General features: G+C 39.1%; 1 protein-coding gene across 1 annotated transcript in view; it reads right to left on the reverse strand.

The window, feature by feature from the left end:
• Positions 1–1,085: 1,085 nt before the first annotated feature.
• Fbxw10b (F-box and WD repeat domain containing 10B) overlaps positions 1,086–15,351 on the reverse strand; it is a 37,662-nt gene continuing 23,396 nt past the window's right edge. The window contains exons 10-13 of the mRNA XM_040269572.2: positions 14,149–14,291; positions 7,859–8,017; positions 5,854–6,125; positions 1,086–2,580 (exon numbers count right to left, since the gene is read on the reverse strand). Of these exons, the coding sequence (XP_040125506.2) occupies positions 1,760–2,580; positions 5,854–6,125; positions 7,859–8,017; positions 14,149–14,291 (1,395 nt within the window). The 3' untranslated portion in view covers positions 1,086–1,759. The remainder of the gene's footprint in view (positions 2,581–5,853; positions 6,126–7,858; positions 8,018–14,148; positions 14,292–15,351) is intronic.

Genomic DNA, 15,351 nt, shown 5'->3' on the forward strand with positions numbered 1-15,351 from the left:
CGACCTGGCGTTTGGGCGCCTGGATTTCAGCCTCCTGCCCTTATTACCAATTAAATAATCAACCTCTCTGTACTTTTTTCCTTGATTTTAAAGTAGAAGTGACGATAGCATCCTTACAGGGTATTTAGTGAATAGGAGAGGGTTGCTGTTTTAAGTCCAGCCATTGATGGAATGATCTTGCCAAAGTTCAGGGGCCTTAAAAAAAAGTCAATTTTGAAACTAGAATGATGGCATTCTTTTGTCGGGCATAAGTCAGACTGCTGTTGGAAAGTTCATGAGGTAATGTATATTCTCAGATGAACTTGAGGGACTTCTTTTCATTAAAACCATAAATGTTTACAAAGTTATTTGTAGTGCTATTTCAAACCTAGTATCTGAATGTGAAGACACCTACCCCCACCCCCATGCACACCTATTTCCCAAGGAGAGAAAGCTTGACAAAGCAACTGCATGCTTGCACATAAAGGTGGATAGATGACCTGTGTGTATCTAGCCCTCCTTGGACATGTTTTTGGTGCCTCAAAATTGTGCGGTTTTGTGAAGTTGTCTTTGTCATTTTTACTTTTGTTATGCATACTATTTGAATTTATTACCATCATTTTTTTAAAAAAGGGGGCATTTGACAGAAAAAAATATTTGAATTTCTGACTTTTCTTGAAGAAGCAAAAGATGTGGCCATGCTGAGCCACTGAGTAGGAACTGTCCCATATGTACAGGATTTGAGCTCTCCAGTGGGCCATTACTCCCAACCCTTGAGGGCTAAACTCCTCTAAGTTATTTCCCTGATCCCTGACATCACCCTCCAAAGTTTTAAGTAGAAACCTGAACACACTTCATATTAAAGACTCCCTTTGTATAAAGGATGTATGCTTAATTTTCTTCTGAAAGAATTCTGAGAAGGAAAGGCATGCAAATGTCAAATTGGTGAACGTTTACCTCTTTTAGATTCTTGAGATTCATTGAACTTTCATTAAAAAAAATGCCAACAAATTTCAATATATTATCCTGATAAATTCCATTGTTACACAAGGTAGAAATCCAGATTGGGTCCATGCTCCACAGAGTCAAAGAATGAACACCATGAATACCAAGATAAGCAGAAATTTATTAAAGAGGTTATGGTTCAGAAGTGTAAGAAAGTTCCCAACAGAGTATGGGAGGAGCAAGAGTGCCTCCATGGTCTCTTGACATCCCTTCTTTTAAAGGCACCTGAGAAGAAGTTGACTGGCCCCCTGTAACCTGTCCTAGAGATTTTGTCATATGTGCATGCTCAGGCTGAATTGCATAGTTGTCATTTTTGTAAGAATGGAGCCTTTTGTCCCGTTTGGGAAACAGATGTTGTTTGACTTGCTAGAGCACATCAAGTGATGAAACATAACTCAAACGGTGGTCCTGGCATCCAACCTCTGACTGACTCTTGCCATTTTCCTACTCTGCCTCTTTCCTTACCTCACCATCATTTCATTTGATAGGAAGAATCATAGCATGAAATTGGTAGTAATGAGTGTATCTCATTTCCAGTGATCACCTCTCTACCCCACTTGATGACATTGGACTTCCCTAAGTGGTTTCCAGTGGGAACGCAGATGCCAATATCTGCCAGTCCTTCTGTGTTCTTACTGTTTTAGCAATCCTCTGATCACAAGAAGATAATTAGGAGTTTTCACATTACTTGCCAGGGAATTTAAAAAAAAAAAAAACTACCCAAACCTACCTAGTTTTCTGTTTCTTTAAGACATTGTAATTTTCTGAGGTTGGTTTAGATAAACATATTTTGTCCAAGTTCAGGGGCTGCTGTTTTCCCTGGCTTCATGAAATTATCAATGGGCAAACCTTTGACCTTCCGGATCCATGCAGCTTTCCTGGATTTTCCTGGATCATCTACTCTTGTGGGTTCGCTGGCCTGATATTCCTTCATCATGGCTTCCTCATACTCTTTTTCCTCTTTTACCGTCAACAGCATAAATTCAGTGTTCATTCGAAGGGGATCCAGGGTTGTGTAGAAGCGAGGCCTTTCTCTCTGGAGAGACAGGGTAGCTGTGCCCAGCCGGGAAGCCAGCAGATGATTTGGCTTAATGACCTGCATGCTGGTCAGGGGCCCCATACTGGGCACTGCCCCTTCAATTGAACTGGTTATTTGATCTTCACTCTTTAATCTGTCAGAAAACCTAGAGCGGATAATCATGGGCTGGGGTATGGTGGACAGGACTCTGGGACTATGCAAAGATTTCTTCAAGTTGGGCTGCAGTTTCTGGACTTCAAAGGGAGTACTAGTTTGTTTCACATCTATGGGATGATTGTTGATTCTCAAGCGATCAACTGCATGTTGGATTGATTTTCCTTTGAAATTCAGGACCTTCCTTGGATATGAAATTGAAGGTCCCCAGGCACTAAGGACTTGGGTTTGGGGCCTGTGGGGATAGGCAAATTCCCCAGAATTATGGGCTCTTTGTAGAGCACTGACAGTCAGGAGGAACCGGTCAGGTGAAATAGGGGTTTTCCAGGACTTTGACTTCAAGTGACTCATCAATTCCTCACGAGTTTCCAGTTTTCCCTGTTCTTGTACCTTTTCCACATCATCTTTTACAAAAGGAAAAATGGGAAACAAAAGCAAAAACAGCATTCCATGAAAAAATTAAGTATTTGTACAAGAAAGTGAAAAACCATTCTAATTACTACAACACTGAGGTCTTATTGCCCAACAGGCATGTCATCATTTGGACAACTGTCCCCAATGATATCAGAAATGATGACACCAGATATCATGTAACAAAATAAGTTCTTAATGAATATGCCAATGCTTGTATAAAGTGTATATTAGCTTCTGGTGCATATTTTGAAGGCAACAAATGTGATTGCACTGTTCTACACCTTTTCAAAATTTTCTTATGGGGAAGTTTCTCTTTTATAATTCCCACAAAACAGGTCACATAAATTTATAATAATGTGTCTAATGTTTTTCAACAATGATTGTATTGCAAACTTTGATCTCTACCTTATTAATCAGATTTGATTCCAATTGATTTGAATTTTTCCTAAAATCAGACCTGCCTTCAAAGAATGTCACTCCTGGTTAATGCAGAACATCACAAAGTGATAAAAACAGGCTCTTAAAGAAAAGTTCCCAAAAATTTCCAAACAATAACAGCAGGTTCAAAAGCCAGTGGCTAGAGCAACAGAATGCTTCCAGTATATCACTTTAGTGTCAAGATCTCCAGATGTCTAAAACCACTAAATTACCAAATATGTCTTCACAGAGGAGCAAACCTATTGTATCTCCCATGTGGGCTTTTCATTCCCTATAATACCTCACAGAAACACTGGAAATATCCTCATTCTCAATTTTTAAAAAAGTAGAAATTAAAAAATAGAAATCATTTGTCTAATCTGGCAGCTACCAAGGAAAAAGCTCTAAACCCCAAACTACACTAGCAGAAAAAATGTAACCATGTACTATGCATATAGTTACCTTGGTCAAACAGGTTTTATCCTCAAGTACACAGATTAAGATGGAATGAAACTTCAGGATTGTTCCCTGATCTTTACTTTGTTAATTAAGCATTTTTTATTTAAAACATATGAAATAGAATTTTTCTCCTTTTATAAAACAGGGATGATGATAGGTTCATTGTTCATTAACTCATCTTTTTTCACATAATAATACATGGTGGATCTCTTTCAAAGTCAATACATATATAAATCCTCATCATAAAATTTTGAGTTATCATGTAATATCCATAGTATGGATTTTTAATTATCTACTCATCCATCATCCACTGATGGACATTTGGCTTGTTAATGATTAACCTTAAAGAAATGCAAATACCACTTTTACTTATATAAGCAAGTATAAGGTGATAGATAACACCCAGAGTTGGTATGAATGTGGGGGGAAGCTCTCATGCTTAGTGGGACTATAAATTGATACCACATTTTTAAGGAAAACCATGGCAATATATAGTTTTTTTGGGATGGGGGTGCCAGGAATTGAACTCAGGGGCACTCAACCACTGAGCCACATTCCCAGTCCTATTCTGTATTTTACTTAGAGACAGGGTCTCACTGAGTTGCTTAGCTCCTCGCTTTTGCTGAGGCTGGCTTTGAACTTGTGATCCTCCTGCCTCAGCCTGCTAAGCTGCTAGAATTACAGGCATTTTCCACCATGCCCAGCTATCTTTATAGTTTTTAAGTGCACTTATCGTTTGGATCAGCAATTTCACTCCTAGGATTTTACCATACAGGTAGACCTGTGCAGGTACATATACAGGTATATATAAGGATGCCCTCATGAAATTGAGGTGTTTTCATCTTACCTTGAAACTGGTCTCTGCAGGGAGTTTGTTTCAAATGCTATTATACTACTAGTCAAAAAAAATTTAAAAACAGTCTGAAAATTTTACCAGTGTCCTTCAAAAACAACAAGGGATAGTCTAGTGATGATGTCCAGCAATACTTCTTAAAATCCCCTTCCCAATTTCTCTCTCCCCCATCTCCTTATCTCACGTACCTACCACCCACCCAAAAAATCTCTGCCCTCTCGTGAAATTTTCTATAACTATTCCTACATCCTCTTCTGTTTTTACTCAGATTGGTGACACAACAGAGCAATAAGACAGGAGACTGAATGGCAGGGGCTGAACACTCAGCTCTTAGAAAGTTTCTCACTCTGTGGCCTCAAGTTAGTAACTGGGACAATTAGGAAACCCAGTCACTGTTAGGGGAAGGCAGCAATTATGTCCATTCTAAATTCTCAGAAATAAAAGTACTGACTTGCTGAAAAACAGAAGAGAGGGAGGATCTTGCCACTAATTAAGAATACACTATCACCATTAATTTTATCTCCTATTTCACATTTTGCTTCCAAATTCTCTTGCCCATCATCCAGGCCATTTACTTTCCTGTGAACAGGATCAGCTTTCTTCTTGCTATCTTTTTTGGGATGATTTTGGCTTCCCTTGGCTTTAAGGTACCTCTACTAATGTAGCTAAATTAAGATTGAGGGAGAAACTATAATCACTATATAATTCAGTTAGATCTGAATAATGGGGGTATGGTAATAATAATACAAGCAATAATAATGGGGGCTCATAATTCAAGTGGTTTTCACTTAAAAAATGTCACTGAATTGCTTATTGTCAGACAACTAACTAAGTAGTCACCTGAAGTCTAAGGCTTAGGTCACATCCTGACTTCCCTCCCACATAAATTTCCTGATTATGAAACTATAAGCATTATCTAAAATTCTTACTTCTTCAAGAAATAGACTATTTGTAGTATGACATTTTTAGAAGTGTTTGTTAGTGCTCTCTTTAGACCTGGGGATCCAATGTCATGCCACAAAGGGCAGATTAAAGGATGGAGTCTGCTACGCTAACCCACGTGTATTTGTATTATTTAGATGATATAAATCGTGTGAGCCATGCCTCTCCCACATCAGCTTTATAACTAATACTTTCCACCTGCATACATTATCACTTGGAAGTCTAAAGATAAGACATTCTACATGGAACATTTTTCTGCTTATAGTAACTTCTTGTCTCTATCTTGAGGAAATAATTATGTAATATATGTTTGGATTTGGGGGCTGAAAAATTGTTTGCTTGTTTTTTGTTTTAATGGCAAATAATAAGGCTATTTTTATCTACTGTTCAAAGCTCTAATAAATTCAAAAATCTATGTCATAAAAGTCAAGAAATTCCCTTTGACTGGCTAACATTTTTTTGTCAGATCAAAGAGAATGGCTCCCACCTTCCTGGAGGGTTTGGATTTACATCAAGAAAGTCTTAGCCAAAATATCCCACAAAGAAACCAGTCCTGTCATGCAACTTCCTTGCCTGTGATTAGCTCCTTTACCTGAAGTTAACTTCATTGAACTCAGAAAGATGTGGGATTTGTGAAATTTATTGGGTAGGAACTCCTGGGTCAGTATTTGTTTACTGGATATCGAGTCTCTCAGGCTGTGGACCTGAGTGCTAGACTTGGAGAGAACATCCATGAGGCTATTTTCTTCCTTTTCATCTTCCTTATCCTTGTTCTTCCTTTGTTTGCTTCTTTCCATGGAGTACTGCCACTTTATATTCTCAAACTGGAACATGAGAATATTTCTCTCGGTGTTGACCACCATCCTGGAACCAAAACAAAATTGCCCACAAAAGGAGCATGCAGACCACCAAAATATAGATTGCAGTTACTGTCCCATCCCATCCCTAAGCCAAAGGAGTATAGCTTCCCTAAGCCAAAGGCAATGGCCACACAAGCTCACTAGTGGAGGCCATCGGAGTGTTGGGAGCAGTGAAAGGTATCAGACCATGCAGCAAGAGGGGTTAGCTTTGTAGCATTAATGGGGCACACATGTTCTAATTGCTTCATTTCTCAGATTAGAATATCTTTTCAATGATTCTATTCTTGGAGTGAGTGCCCAGGACCTAGGGTGCCTAAGGCAGAAGCTTAGATACTCTAAACACAGATATCTTTAAATTCACTCCTTTATTTTGCAAGACCCAAAGCTTTCAGACACTGTTTCTATTGCAATGGAAGTGAAAACTCTGTACATCTGGGGATGTCTCCTCTGCTCTGCTGAAGTTCCACACATAGAGGCCACACTCCCTCACTGTATCCCTCCAGGGTCTCTGGACACACTCCACATATAGAGAGAACATCTGTAGTTTATAAAGCAGGATGATACCTCCATTCTCTAATCCCCACTTACATGCCCCACTAGACATAGAGGCTCTGAAAGCCCTTTCTGCCCCTAGCACTGCCTCCTTATCACCTGCTGGTTTCTGTCATCTTGTCATTTACACAAAGCAAACTTCTGTAACTATAAGTAAGAAATAGAAATATTATGTACAGATTCCTTTTCACTCCAAAGGCTACAACTTTAAGACCTAAACTGTTAGTGTAAACTCTAGAAAAGTGACCTGTTTGTACTAGAAACACTGAAACGGAATCAAATTCCACTAAGAAATATCTTGTAGGCTTGTTTTTATTCAAACCAAAAGAAAATCATCTTCTTTGGATGCTGTGAATGAGAAAAGTTTAGGACTAGGACTGATTTTTTTTTTTTTTTTGGAGTGAATGCTGGAGATTGAACCCAGGGCCTCACAGGTGCTAAGAACATGCTTTACCACTGAGCTACATTCCCGTCCTTTACAGAAGTATTATTTCATAATTGAAAAATGTTAATTTATTGAGCCTTATTACCAGCCCTGACTTTTCCTTAAGAGAGTTAATAGTTTTAATGAACTTTCATTAAATGGACAGCAGTATAATTCAAAGAGATTAAATGATGTCTCAATTGAGCTCAGGGTGGAATTGGCAATTAATTGTGCTTATTTTTACATACTACCTCTCTGAAATTATACAATAAGCATAGTACTGCATACAATGAGTTCACCATGGTACTGGTTTCTGTCAACTCACTAGCTAAGCTCTTCCTATTTGGCTCTCCAGCTACTGTCACTCCCACCCCAACCCTCCTACAAGTCTTTCCATCAGAACTGAGTATCAGTGACAGCTGTTGGAGCTCTGGGCGGGCAAGTACATAATCAAAGGGAAACCAGAACCATGCTCCTGATAGAAGAGCTATATTGTACCTATTTCATGATTTTTTTTTCCAAACACCAAGAATGAATGAAGAGTCAAAATTAACTCTTATTGTTTCCTGAGTGCTAGGTTTTTTGCAAAGCCCAATTAGTCCCCCACAAGACTTATTACTCCAAGGCAGCCAAAACTGGAGAAAGGCACTGCCCCCTCTCTCCTTCTGGTAGGAAATCCAGAGCTCGTGTCCCAGAGGAGAACAAAAAACATCAACCAACACAAATTACCCCCAGTTCCGACCTCCACACCTACCACCCACCTGTTGCCCTGAAAAAAGAAGGACAGCACAGGATCACCTCTGGCATTGGTTTTTATCACCTTCAGACAGTTTCCATTGAGAAAATTGTAAATGCGGATCTTGCCGTCGGCGCAAGCGCTGATGACCCGGAGATAGTGAAGGGACACATGGAGCACCTCCCTGGAAGGGAAGAGAACCACAGGCAGCACCCACTTTCTGGCAAACTTCTTGAGTTTAGTTGTAGTTTGGCATGTTTTGTATGTGGTTGGGAGGTGGTGGCCACTAACTGTCCTCAAAGTGATGTTTGCCATCACTTTAATAATTCTGGATGTAAACCATGAACCCTCTGACAATCCTCTTCCTATCCTAAAGTTACCTCACAGTTACTTTTTCTACAGTTTTTCACAGGGCCACAAGTGGCAAAACAAAAGAGTTAATGTCAGGGTTTGGGGGGGGGGGTTGAGGGACAGGAGTATAACAGATGATTGTATTTTTTTCTTGTAATTTGATTCCTACCTAGCTATTTACTTATATAAAAGTCATGCTGATAATTAATTATTTAATATTTTGATTCCTCCCCCCCTTTTTTTTGAAGTACTGAAGACTGAACCCAGAGATGCTCTATGACTGAGCCACATGCCCAGCCCTTTTTATTTTGAGACAGGGTCTCACTGAGTTGCTGAGGGTCTCTCTAAGTTGCTAAGGCTGGCCTTGAACTTGTGATACTCCTGCCTCAGCCTTCTCGGTCTCTGGAATTACAGGTGTGCACCACCACACCTGATTCCTTTTAAATAGTATTATTGTATAAAAAAGAAAAAAAATCAGGAGGAAAAGGATTGTCTTCATATAAAACAAAAACCTAAATAGAACAATCTGGTTTTGGTCTTAAATTAGCATCTTTTCTTCTTTCAGTGAATGAAATCTTTAAGGAAATTATACCAAGGGAGGAGGTTTATGAATGTCCTTTCATGATGACCAGTAGGAAAAGAGGGAATATCTAGATATATGCCTCTCATCCTTACAAAAATTGGGTACAAGTTAGACCCCTGATATATTGTGTATCCAATTCTGACAAGTGTAATTAATCCCATTCCTGTTAATGGCACTGAAAAGTTGGATTTGATGTCCCCAATTTGTTACATCCTTCATGCAAGGCAAGACTATTACTCCCTGCCACCTTTACCCATTCAAGTCTTCTATGTTTTGCAAATTGTTTGAATGTGTTTCCCAGTGGCTCATGCGCTGGAAGCTTGATCCCAGGGCAGCAACATTAAGAGGAGATAGACTCTTTTAAGAGGTAGGGCCTAGCAGAAGGTGGATAGGTCATGTTGAGTGTGCCTTTGGAAGGGATTAATGTAGGTCTCACAGGACTCTGGTTAGTTCCTGCAGCAGAGGTTTTTATAAGCAAATCTATTCCATGCACTGGGCCACTTCTGCATGTGACTGATTCCCATTCTATTTCTCTGCCATGTTGTGATGAAGCCAAGCAGTCCCTTGCCAGAGGCTGAATATATGGGGCTACCTGATCATGGACTTCCAGTCTCCAAATCTGTGAGCTAAATAAAACTCTTTTTTCTTTTTACAGAATACCAGGTTCCAGAGATTTCCTTATAGTTTCAGAAAGTAAACTAGGAAACACTCCATCCATGTCCTAAAGCTCGTGTGCTGCCTTCTCCAATAAAAGAAAATCACCTCTTACCTCCATCTCCTCCCCACCATGGATGCACACAAACTTCAGGTATATTGCCAGATCCTCTTGGGCATGACTCATGTAGTATTATTCCATCATTGCATTCCCAGCCCCTAACACACAATATATACATCTATAGTAGATGCTTAATATGTATTTGGTGAAAAGATGACTGTCTGCTTGTGTTTTCAGTGCATGGTCTTTACTACAGAGCGTTAGAAGAACCATATCTACCCTATACCATTAGCCTTAGTCTTGGTCAGCTTCTAAGGCCAAATGACAAATTTTCAAGTCCCTAACCACTATGAAAATAGAAACAGCAAGACTTCAAAAGGCAGAAGCATCCTCAGAATATTCAGAAGACAGCAAGGAGGCTAATGTGGCTTGACCCTTTCATTGTATGGCAGATAGGTAAGTGGGTAGATAGATACATTGATAGATAGAATGAACTAAACTATAAGTATTTAAAAGTCCAACAAAGTTCTCATTGTTTTGAAGATGGAAATAAAATAACTTTCTTAATACCTTGAGAACATCTTAGTCTGCCTATGAGGCAGTCTGGCACTGGGAGACACCCTGTGATAGAAGGGTTTGCTGCTTTTTGTATCTCTTTTGATTTTGCTGAGTTGGGCCTGCACTTCTCTTAGGCTCCTGTAACATTTGGCAGTTCAGCCTGTACAATTGTAGCCTAGTGATTAAAAAACACAGGGAGCAGGGGTGAGGAGAAGGAAGGGGAAGGAAAGGTCCTGGGGTCTGACTTAGAACAAGATATATTCCATAGTTGTATAATTACGTCAAAATGGGTTCTACTGTCATTTATAACAGGAAAGAACAACAACAACAACAACAACAAAAAGAAGAAGAAAAAAAAGAACAGGCTTCAGGCCAGATGCAGTGGCATATGCTTGTAATTCCAGTGACTCCAGAGGCTGAGAGCTGAGGCAGGAGGATCATGAGTTCAAAGCCAGCCTCAGCAATTTGGCAAGGCCATAAGCAACTCAGCAAGAGCCTATGGATAGAGAGATAGACAGACAGACAGATAGATAGGGCTGGGGATGTGGCTCTGTGGTTAAGCACCCTCAAGTTCAACCTCCAGTAGTAGTAGTAGTAGTAGTAGTAGTAGTAGTAGTAGTAGTAGTAGTAGTAATAATAATAATAATAATAATAATAAGAAGAAGAAGAAGAAGAAGAAGAAGAAGAAGGCGGCTTTGGGATCAGAAAACCTGGGATCAAAAAATCAGACTATGCCACTTACTTGGTGTATAATCTAGAGAAAGCAACCTAACCACCCTGTTGTCAGTTTTCTCTTTTAAGAAAAGGAACTAACAATTTCCACCTCAAAAGATTGCTGTCAGTATTAAATTAATTAAAGTATTTTTTTAAAACTTAGCCCAGTCATAATACCAGTTATTTTGGTCTTAGAATAGCCCAATCTCCTTTCAGGTTTTATTTCTGCCCTAGAAACAAATTATTTGTCTTTCTTTGTTCTCTGTTTATCAAAGACATTGCCAAGAGCAATGTCAGTGAAAATGGTGGAGCAAGAAACCATGGAATTTCACCCTTCCATAACAGCAACGAAACCTGTCAAAATCAACTTTTTCATAATTCTGGAAAATAACCAAATGTTTACAGGACCCCAAAGAGCAAGAAAATTGGTCTTGGTGTCAGTGAGAACAGTATGCTTATTAAATGTCATTCCTCACTTCACAGTCCAATGGTAGCTATGAAAAGAATAGCCTGCATTTCTGGTACTAGAGATGGGGTGGGGAGCATGGAACATTCCTTCACAATGAATTGTTTGACCTGTCTGATGATTTCTTGGAAGACTGGCTCAAAAGGCTTGTCCTTATTTTACCTGACTAAAAATTCACCCACTTTCAAAGATCCTACCTGGAAAACATTTATTGAAAATATTTACAGGAAATTGTTTTAGTCCCTGCTACTTGAGGCAATGAATATTTACTGAATATTTGAAGCAAACAACACACTAACCAAACTAGCTTTGGAGAAAATGCTCAAATGAAGTGTTCAAAATATTTTGAATATTTTAGACATAGTCCCAAGAATCTAGATGATCACACACATGTCCAAAGCAATATACATGCTTAGGAAAGACCTAGGAAAGTCATAAGCTTTCACCTCTCATAAGCTTTCTGTTCTGTGCAGGTAGGAACTGAGGGCTGATACAGGTCAAAGAAGAAATCAGAAAGGAAATTAGTAAATATTTTGAAATGACTGAAAGTAAAAACAACATACCGGAATTATAGAATACAGCTAAAGTAGTGTGCTTAGACGAAAATTCATAGCAGTTGAGGCCTATATGTCTCTAATTAATTATCTAATCTTTCACCTTAAGAAACTAGAAAAAGATAAGTCTAAACCCAAATAAGCAGGAGGCAAGAAAGAATAAAGATACTGTCAGAAACTAATGAAATGGAGAATTGAAGAAAAACACAGAATTAATGAAACCAAAAATTGGTTCTTTGAAAAAATTTTAAAAGTCTTTAGCCAGACAGTTGTCACATCTTTACTTAAACTAACCAAGAAAATGAGAACAATGGCTCAAGATTGTGATATGAGGAAGTAAATATCACAGGGACCATTTCTACTAACTGAAGGAAATGTTCTATAGTTAAATAGTGATAGTTGCTTGTACAACATTATGAGTATATTAAAAACTATTTTGTTGGGGCTGGGATTGTGTTCAGCAGTAGAGTGCTCGCCTAGCACGTGCAAGGCCCTGGGTTCGATCCTCAGCACCACATTTAAAAAATAAATAAAATAAAGATATTTAAAAAACTGTTTTGTTGTACACAAAAATAGAGAATTTTATGTTTTGTAAATCATATCTTAATTAAAAATTACCCCCAAACTCTAATTACAATATGAGCTATGGAAAAGACATTGAAGAATAAAGTTTTATTTTATTTTATTTTTTTTTACAGAAAGACCCCATAGTGTACAGAAGTTTTCCCAAAGTTCATCATTTCCATCAGCCCTATTTTACATCCTCAAATCCACTCTCATATCCATTCTCTCTCGCTCTAAATGCAAAATTGTAATTTTAGTTGGAAAAAAATGTTGAATCAAGAAAGGAGACCCTTGTTTCCAGCTCTTCTACCAAAGGACAGATAGTAACTATATGTCTGTTTTCTCACCTACATCATATTCAAAAGATGGGTATCAGCCCAATCATTAGAACTCCCCAGAAAAGCAACCTGTCAAATCAGTGTGTTATCTACCAATCAGTTAGGTATATTTATTAAGCACTTATATCTACTCAGTACTAAAATAGAGGGATGGGGAAAGGAGAACTACAAACAAAGCATTGGCCTTGCCCTTCAGGTGTCAGTGATTCTTCTGTGACCATGCCAGGTATCAGGAACCAGTTTGAGTGGTATGTTAGTGTTGACTTTCACTGGGAGTGTCGGTCATATGACATAGTCTCATAGCAGAGATAGAATGAGAGGTTCATGGATTGTAAGACTGCAACCGAACTACCATGTTTACTGGGAAACAAATTATTTTCCAATAACTAATTAGATCCTACTGAATCCTGCTTAGAAGGTTTTTAGGACAAATAGTTAAAATTTTCAGGTGACATCATAAAGTTTGTCCCCCTCCTTGAGATTAACCTTGATAATCCCTATGATGTATTAAATGGCTTCCTGATAGTTTCAAAGGGGTTGGACAAATCACCAAAAACACATACTTCCTGGTACCCACCCATTAATAATGCAATACTACCACAGTTGGAGAACATACACATATATACTTGTATCTCCCTATACCTCCCAAAAGACTAGTGTGCCTGATTTAGAAGTTTCTATATGGGTATAAAGAAATTTAGAGCCATAACTTAGTAAATAAGCATCTATCTCCTGATAGACTCTCTGCAAAATCCACTTTTTTTCATCAAGTAAGATAGCATTTTGTTTCATCGAACTTCTTACATGAAGTTCTAGTCTAAGACAGAAGCATCAGTCTAAGAATGGCAGCCTACAAAACCCATATGACTAATGCAGAATCATTAATTGACCACATTTTGCTTTTCAAATAATCCCATTGTGACCCTGGAGTAATGCCTAATTGGCTTCAAATTCATTTGTTGTCCTAGAATAATATCTAGCCCACAGACTTATGAATATAAGCTTTTTAAACAGTCCTTCATTATGTTTTAAACCTTTGGCACATGGATTATTTTAATCTTTTGTGAGTACAGGCTTCCTGGGATAAAGAAAAATTTCAAGAATTTTAAGTTTAGAATTAGCATTATTTGGGATGGCCCTGCTGGTATTCCTATGTCTGATATGAAATAACAGATATGAATTTATCACATGTGTCATAAGTATAAAATTTCAATACCTTCTCAAAATCCACATCTAATGTTATTATTTCCCAAGAGAAGGAAGTGAGAGTGGAAGGTGGAATGGCCAGAAGAGAGGGTGGTGAGGGAAAAGGGTAACCGGTGAAAGAGTAAGGAAGTGGCAACGTATGAGAAGCAGAAAGGACAGGAGTTCATCAGAGAGGAGAAAATGATCTGCTGAAGACCACAGTCTAGGCTATGAAAGGAAAAGAACAAAATGCCACATTTGCCAGTCCCCACTTCCCTGGCACCTACTTTGGATGCTTGAAGGCCATCAGACATCGCTCATACTTTCCCACCATGCTCCAGCCCATGACCAGGCCATCGGTGCTTCCCGAGAGGAGATGCCAGTGGTCAAAGAACAGGCATTTCACAGGTCCCTCATGCCCAGTGAGAGTCTGCAAGAAAATATGCCATTGTTTTTAATCGCTGAAGAGATCCTACTTCAATTCCAAGGGCGACTCCTCCAAGGGCCAAAGCTGGAGGATTCTTTAGATGAATCCAAAGTCACACTGCACACATCCATGACTGCCATTCACTTGGAATGTCCTTGATCTGCTTTTGCTTAGTATCTGAGAAAGGCTGAGAGGTTCATGCTTCCCTCTCTGCAGAGCTCTCTCCCCAACTGAGGAAAAATATAATTGAGTAAGGGTCTTATTTCTGGTGTGTCTGTGGCTGAAATATGCCCCCATCTTCCTGGAGCACCATAAAGGGCCAGAAATCCATCACCAGCAACATGTCAGAACCCAGAAGGCATAAGGGGCATCTGAGGTTCAGCCGCAATGACAAGAATGATGGAGAAAAACCCTCAAGCCAAGCTAGCCATTTGTCACTGTGATCCTGTGTTCCTGCACAAATTATCTCTCACTACCACTCACTGAGGCAAAGGGGTCCAAGTTTAGCAAGAACATGTTTTATGAACCTTTGCTGTGGTTTGGGTGTGTCCCATGGAATTCATGTGTTGGAAATTATCCCCAAAGTCATCGGTTAATGGTATTTGGAGGCGAGGTCTGGGAAGTGACTGAATCATAAGGTTCTGCCCTCATGAATGAATTAATCCATTCATAGATTAGGGGATTGATGGGTTATCTCAGTAGTGGCTTTGTTATAAAAAGACTGACACACTTGCCCTCTATCTTATCATGTGACACCCTTCACCATGACATGACCCTGCAGGAAGGCTCTCACCAAATGCCAACATCATGCTTGTGGACTTCTCAGCCTCCACAACAGTGAGCCAGATGAATATTATTCTTGATAAATAAGCCAGTCTTGGGTGTTTTGTTATAGCAACAGAAAATGGACTAAGTCAATCCCTATCAAGGCAGCCAATGTTTTCTTCTCATTAGAGAGTAAAGAGGAAGAAAATTATTTGTCCATCCCCAATGTTTTCTCCTTACTAAAAGAATAAAGAGGTGGGGGCAGGGGGCTTTGTTTGTTTATACCTTTACCACATGC

This window comes from Ictidomys tridecemlineatus, chromosome 3, assembly GCF_052094955.1.
Source record: "Ictidomys tridecemlineatus isolate mIctTri1 chromosome 3, mIctTri1.hap1, whole genome shotgun sequence".
NCBI classification, from domain to species: domain Eukaryota; kingdom Metazoa; phylum Chordata; class Mammalia; order Rodentia; family Sciuridae; genus Ictidomys; species Ictidomys tridecemlineatus.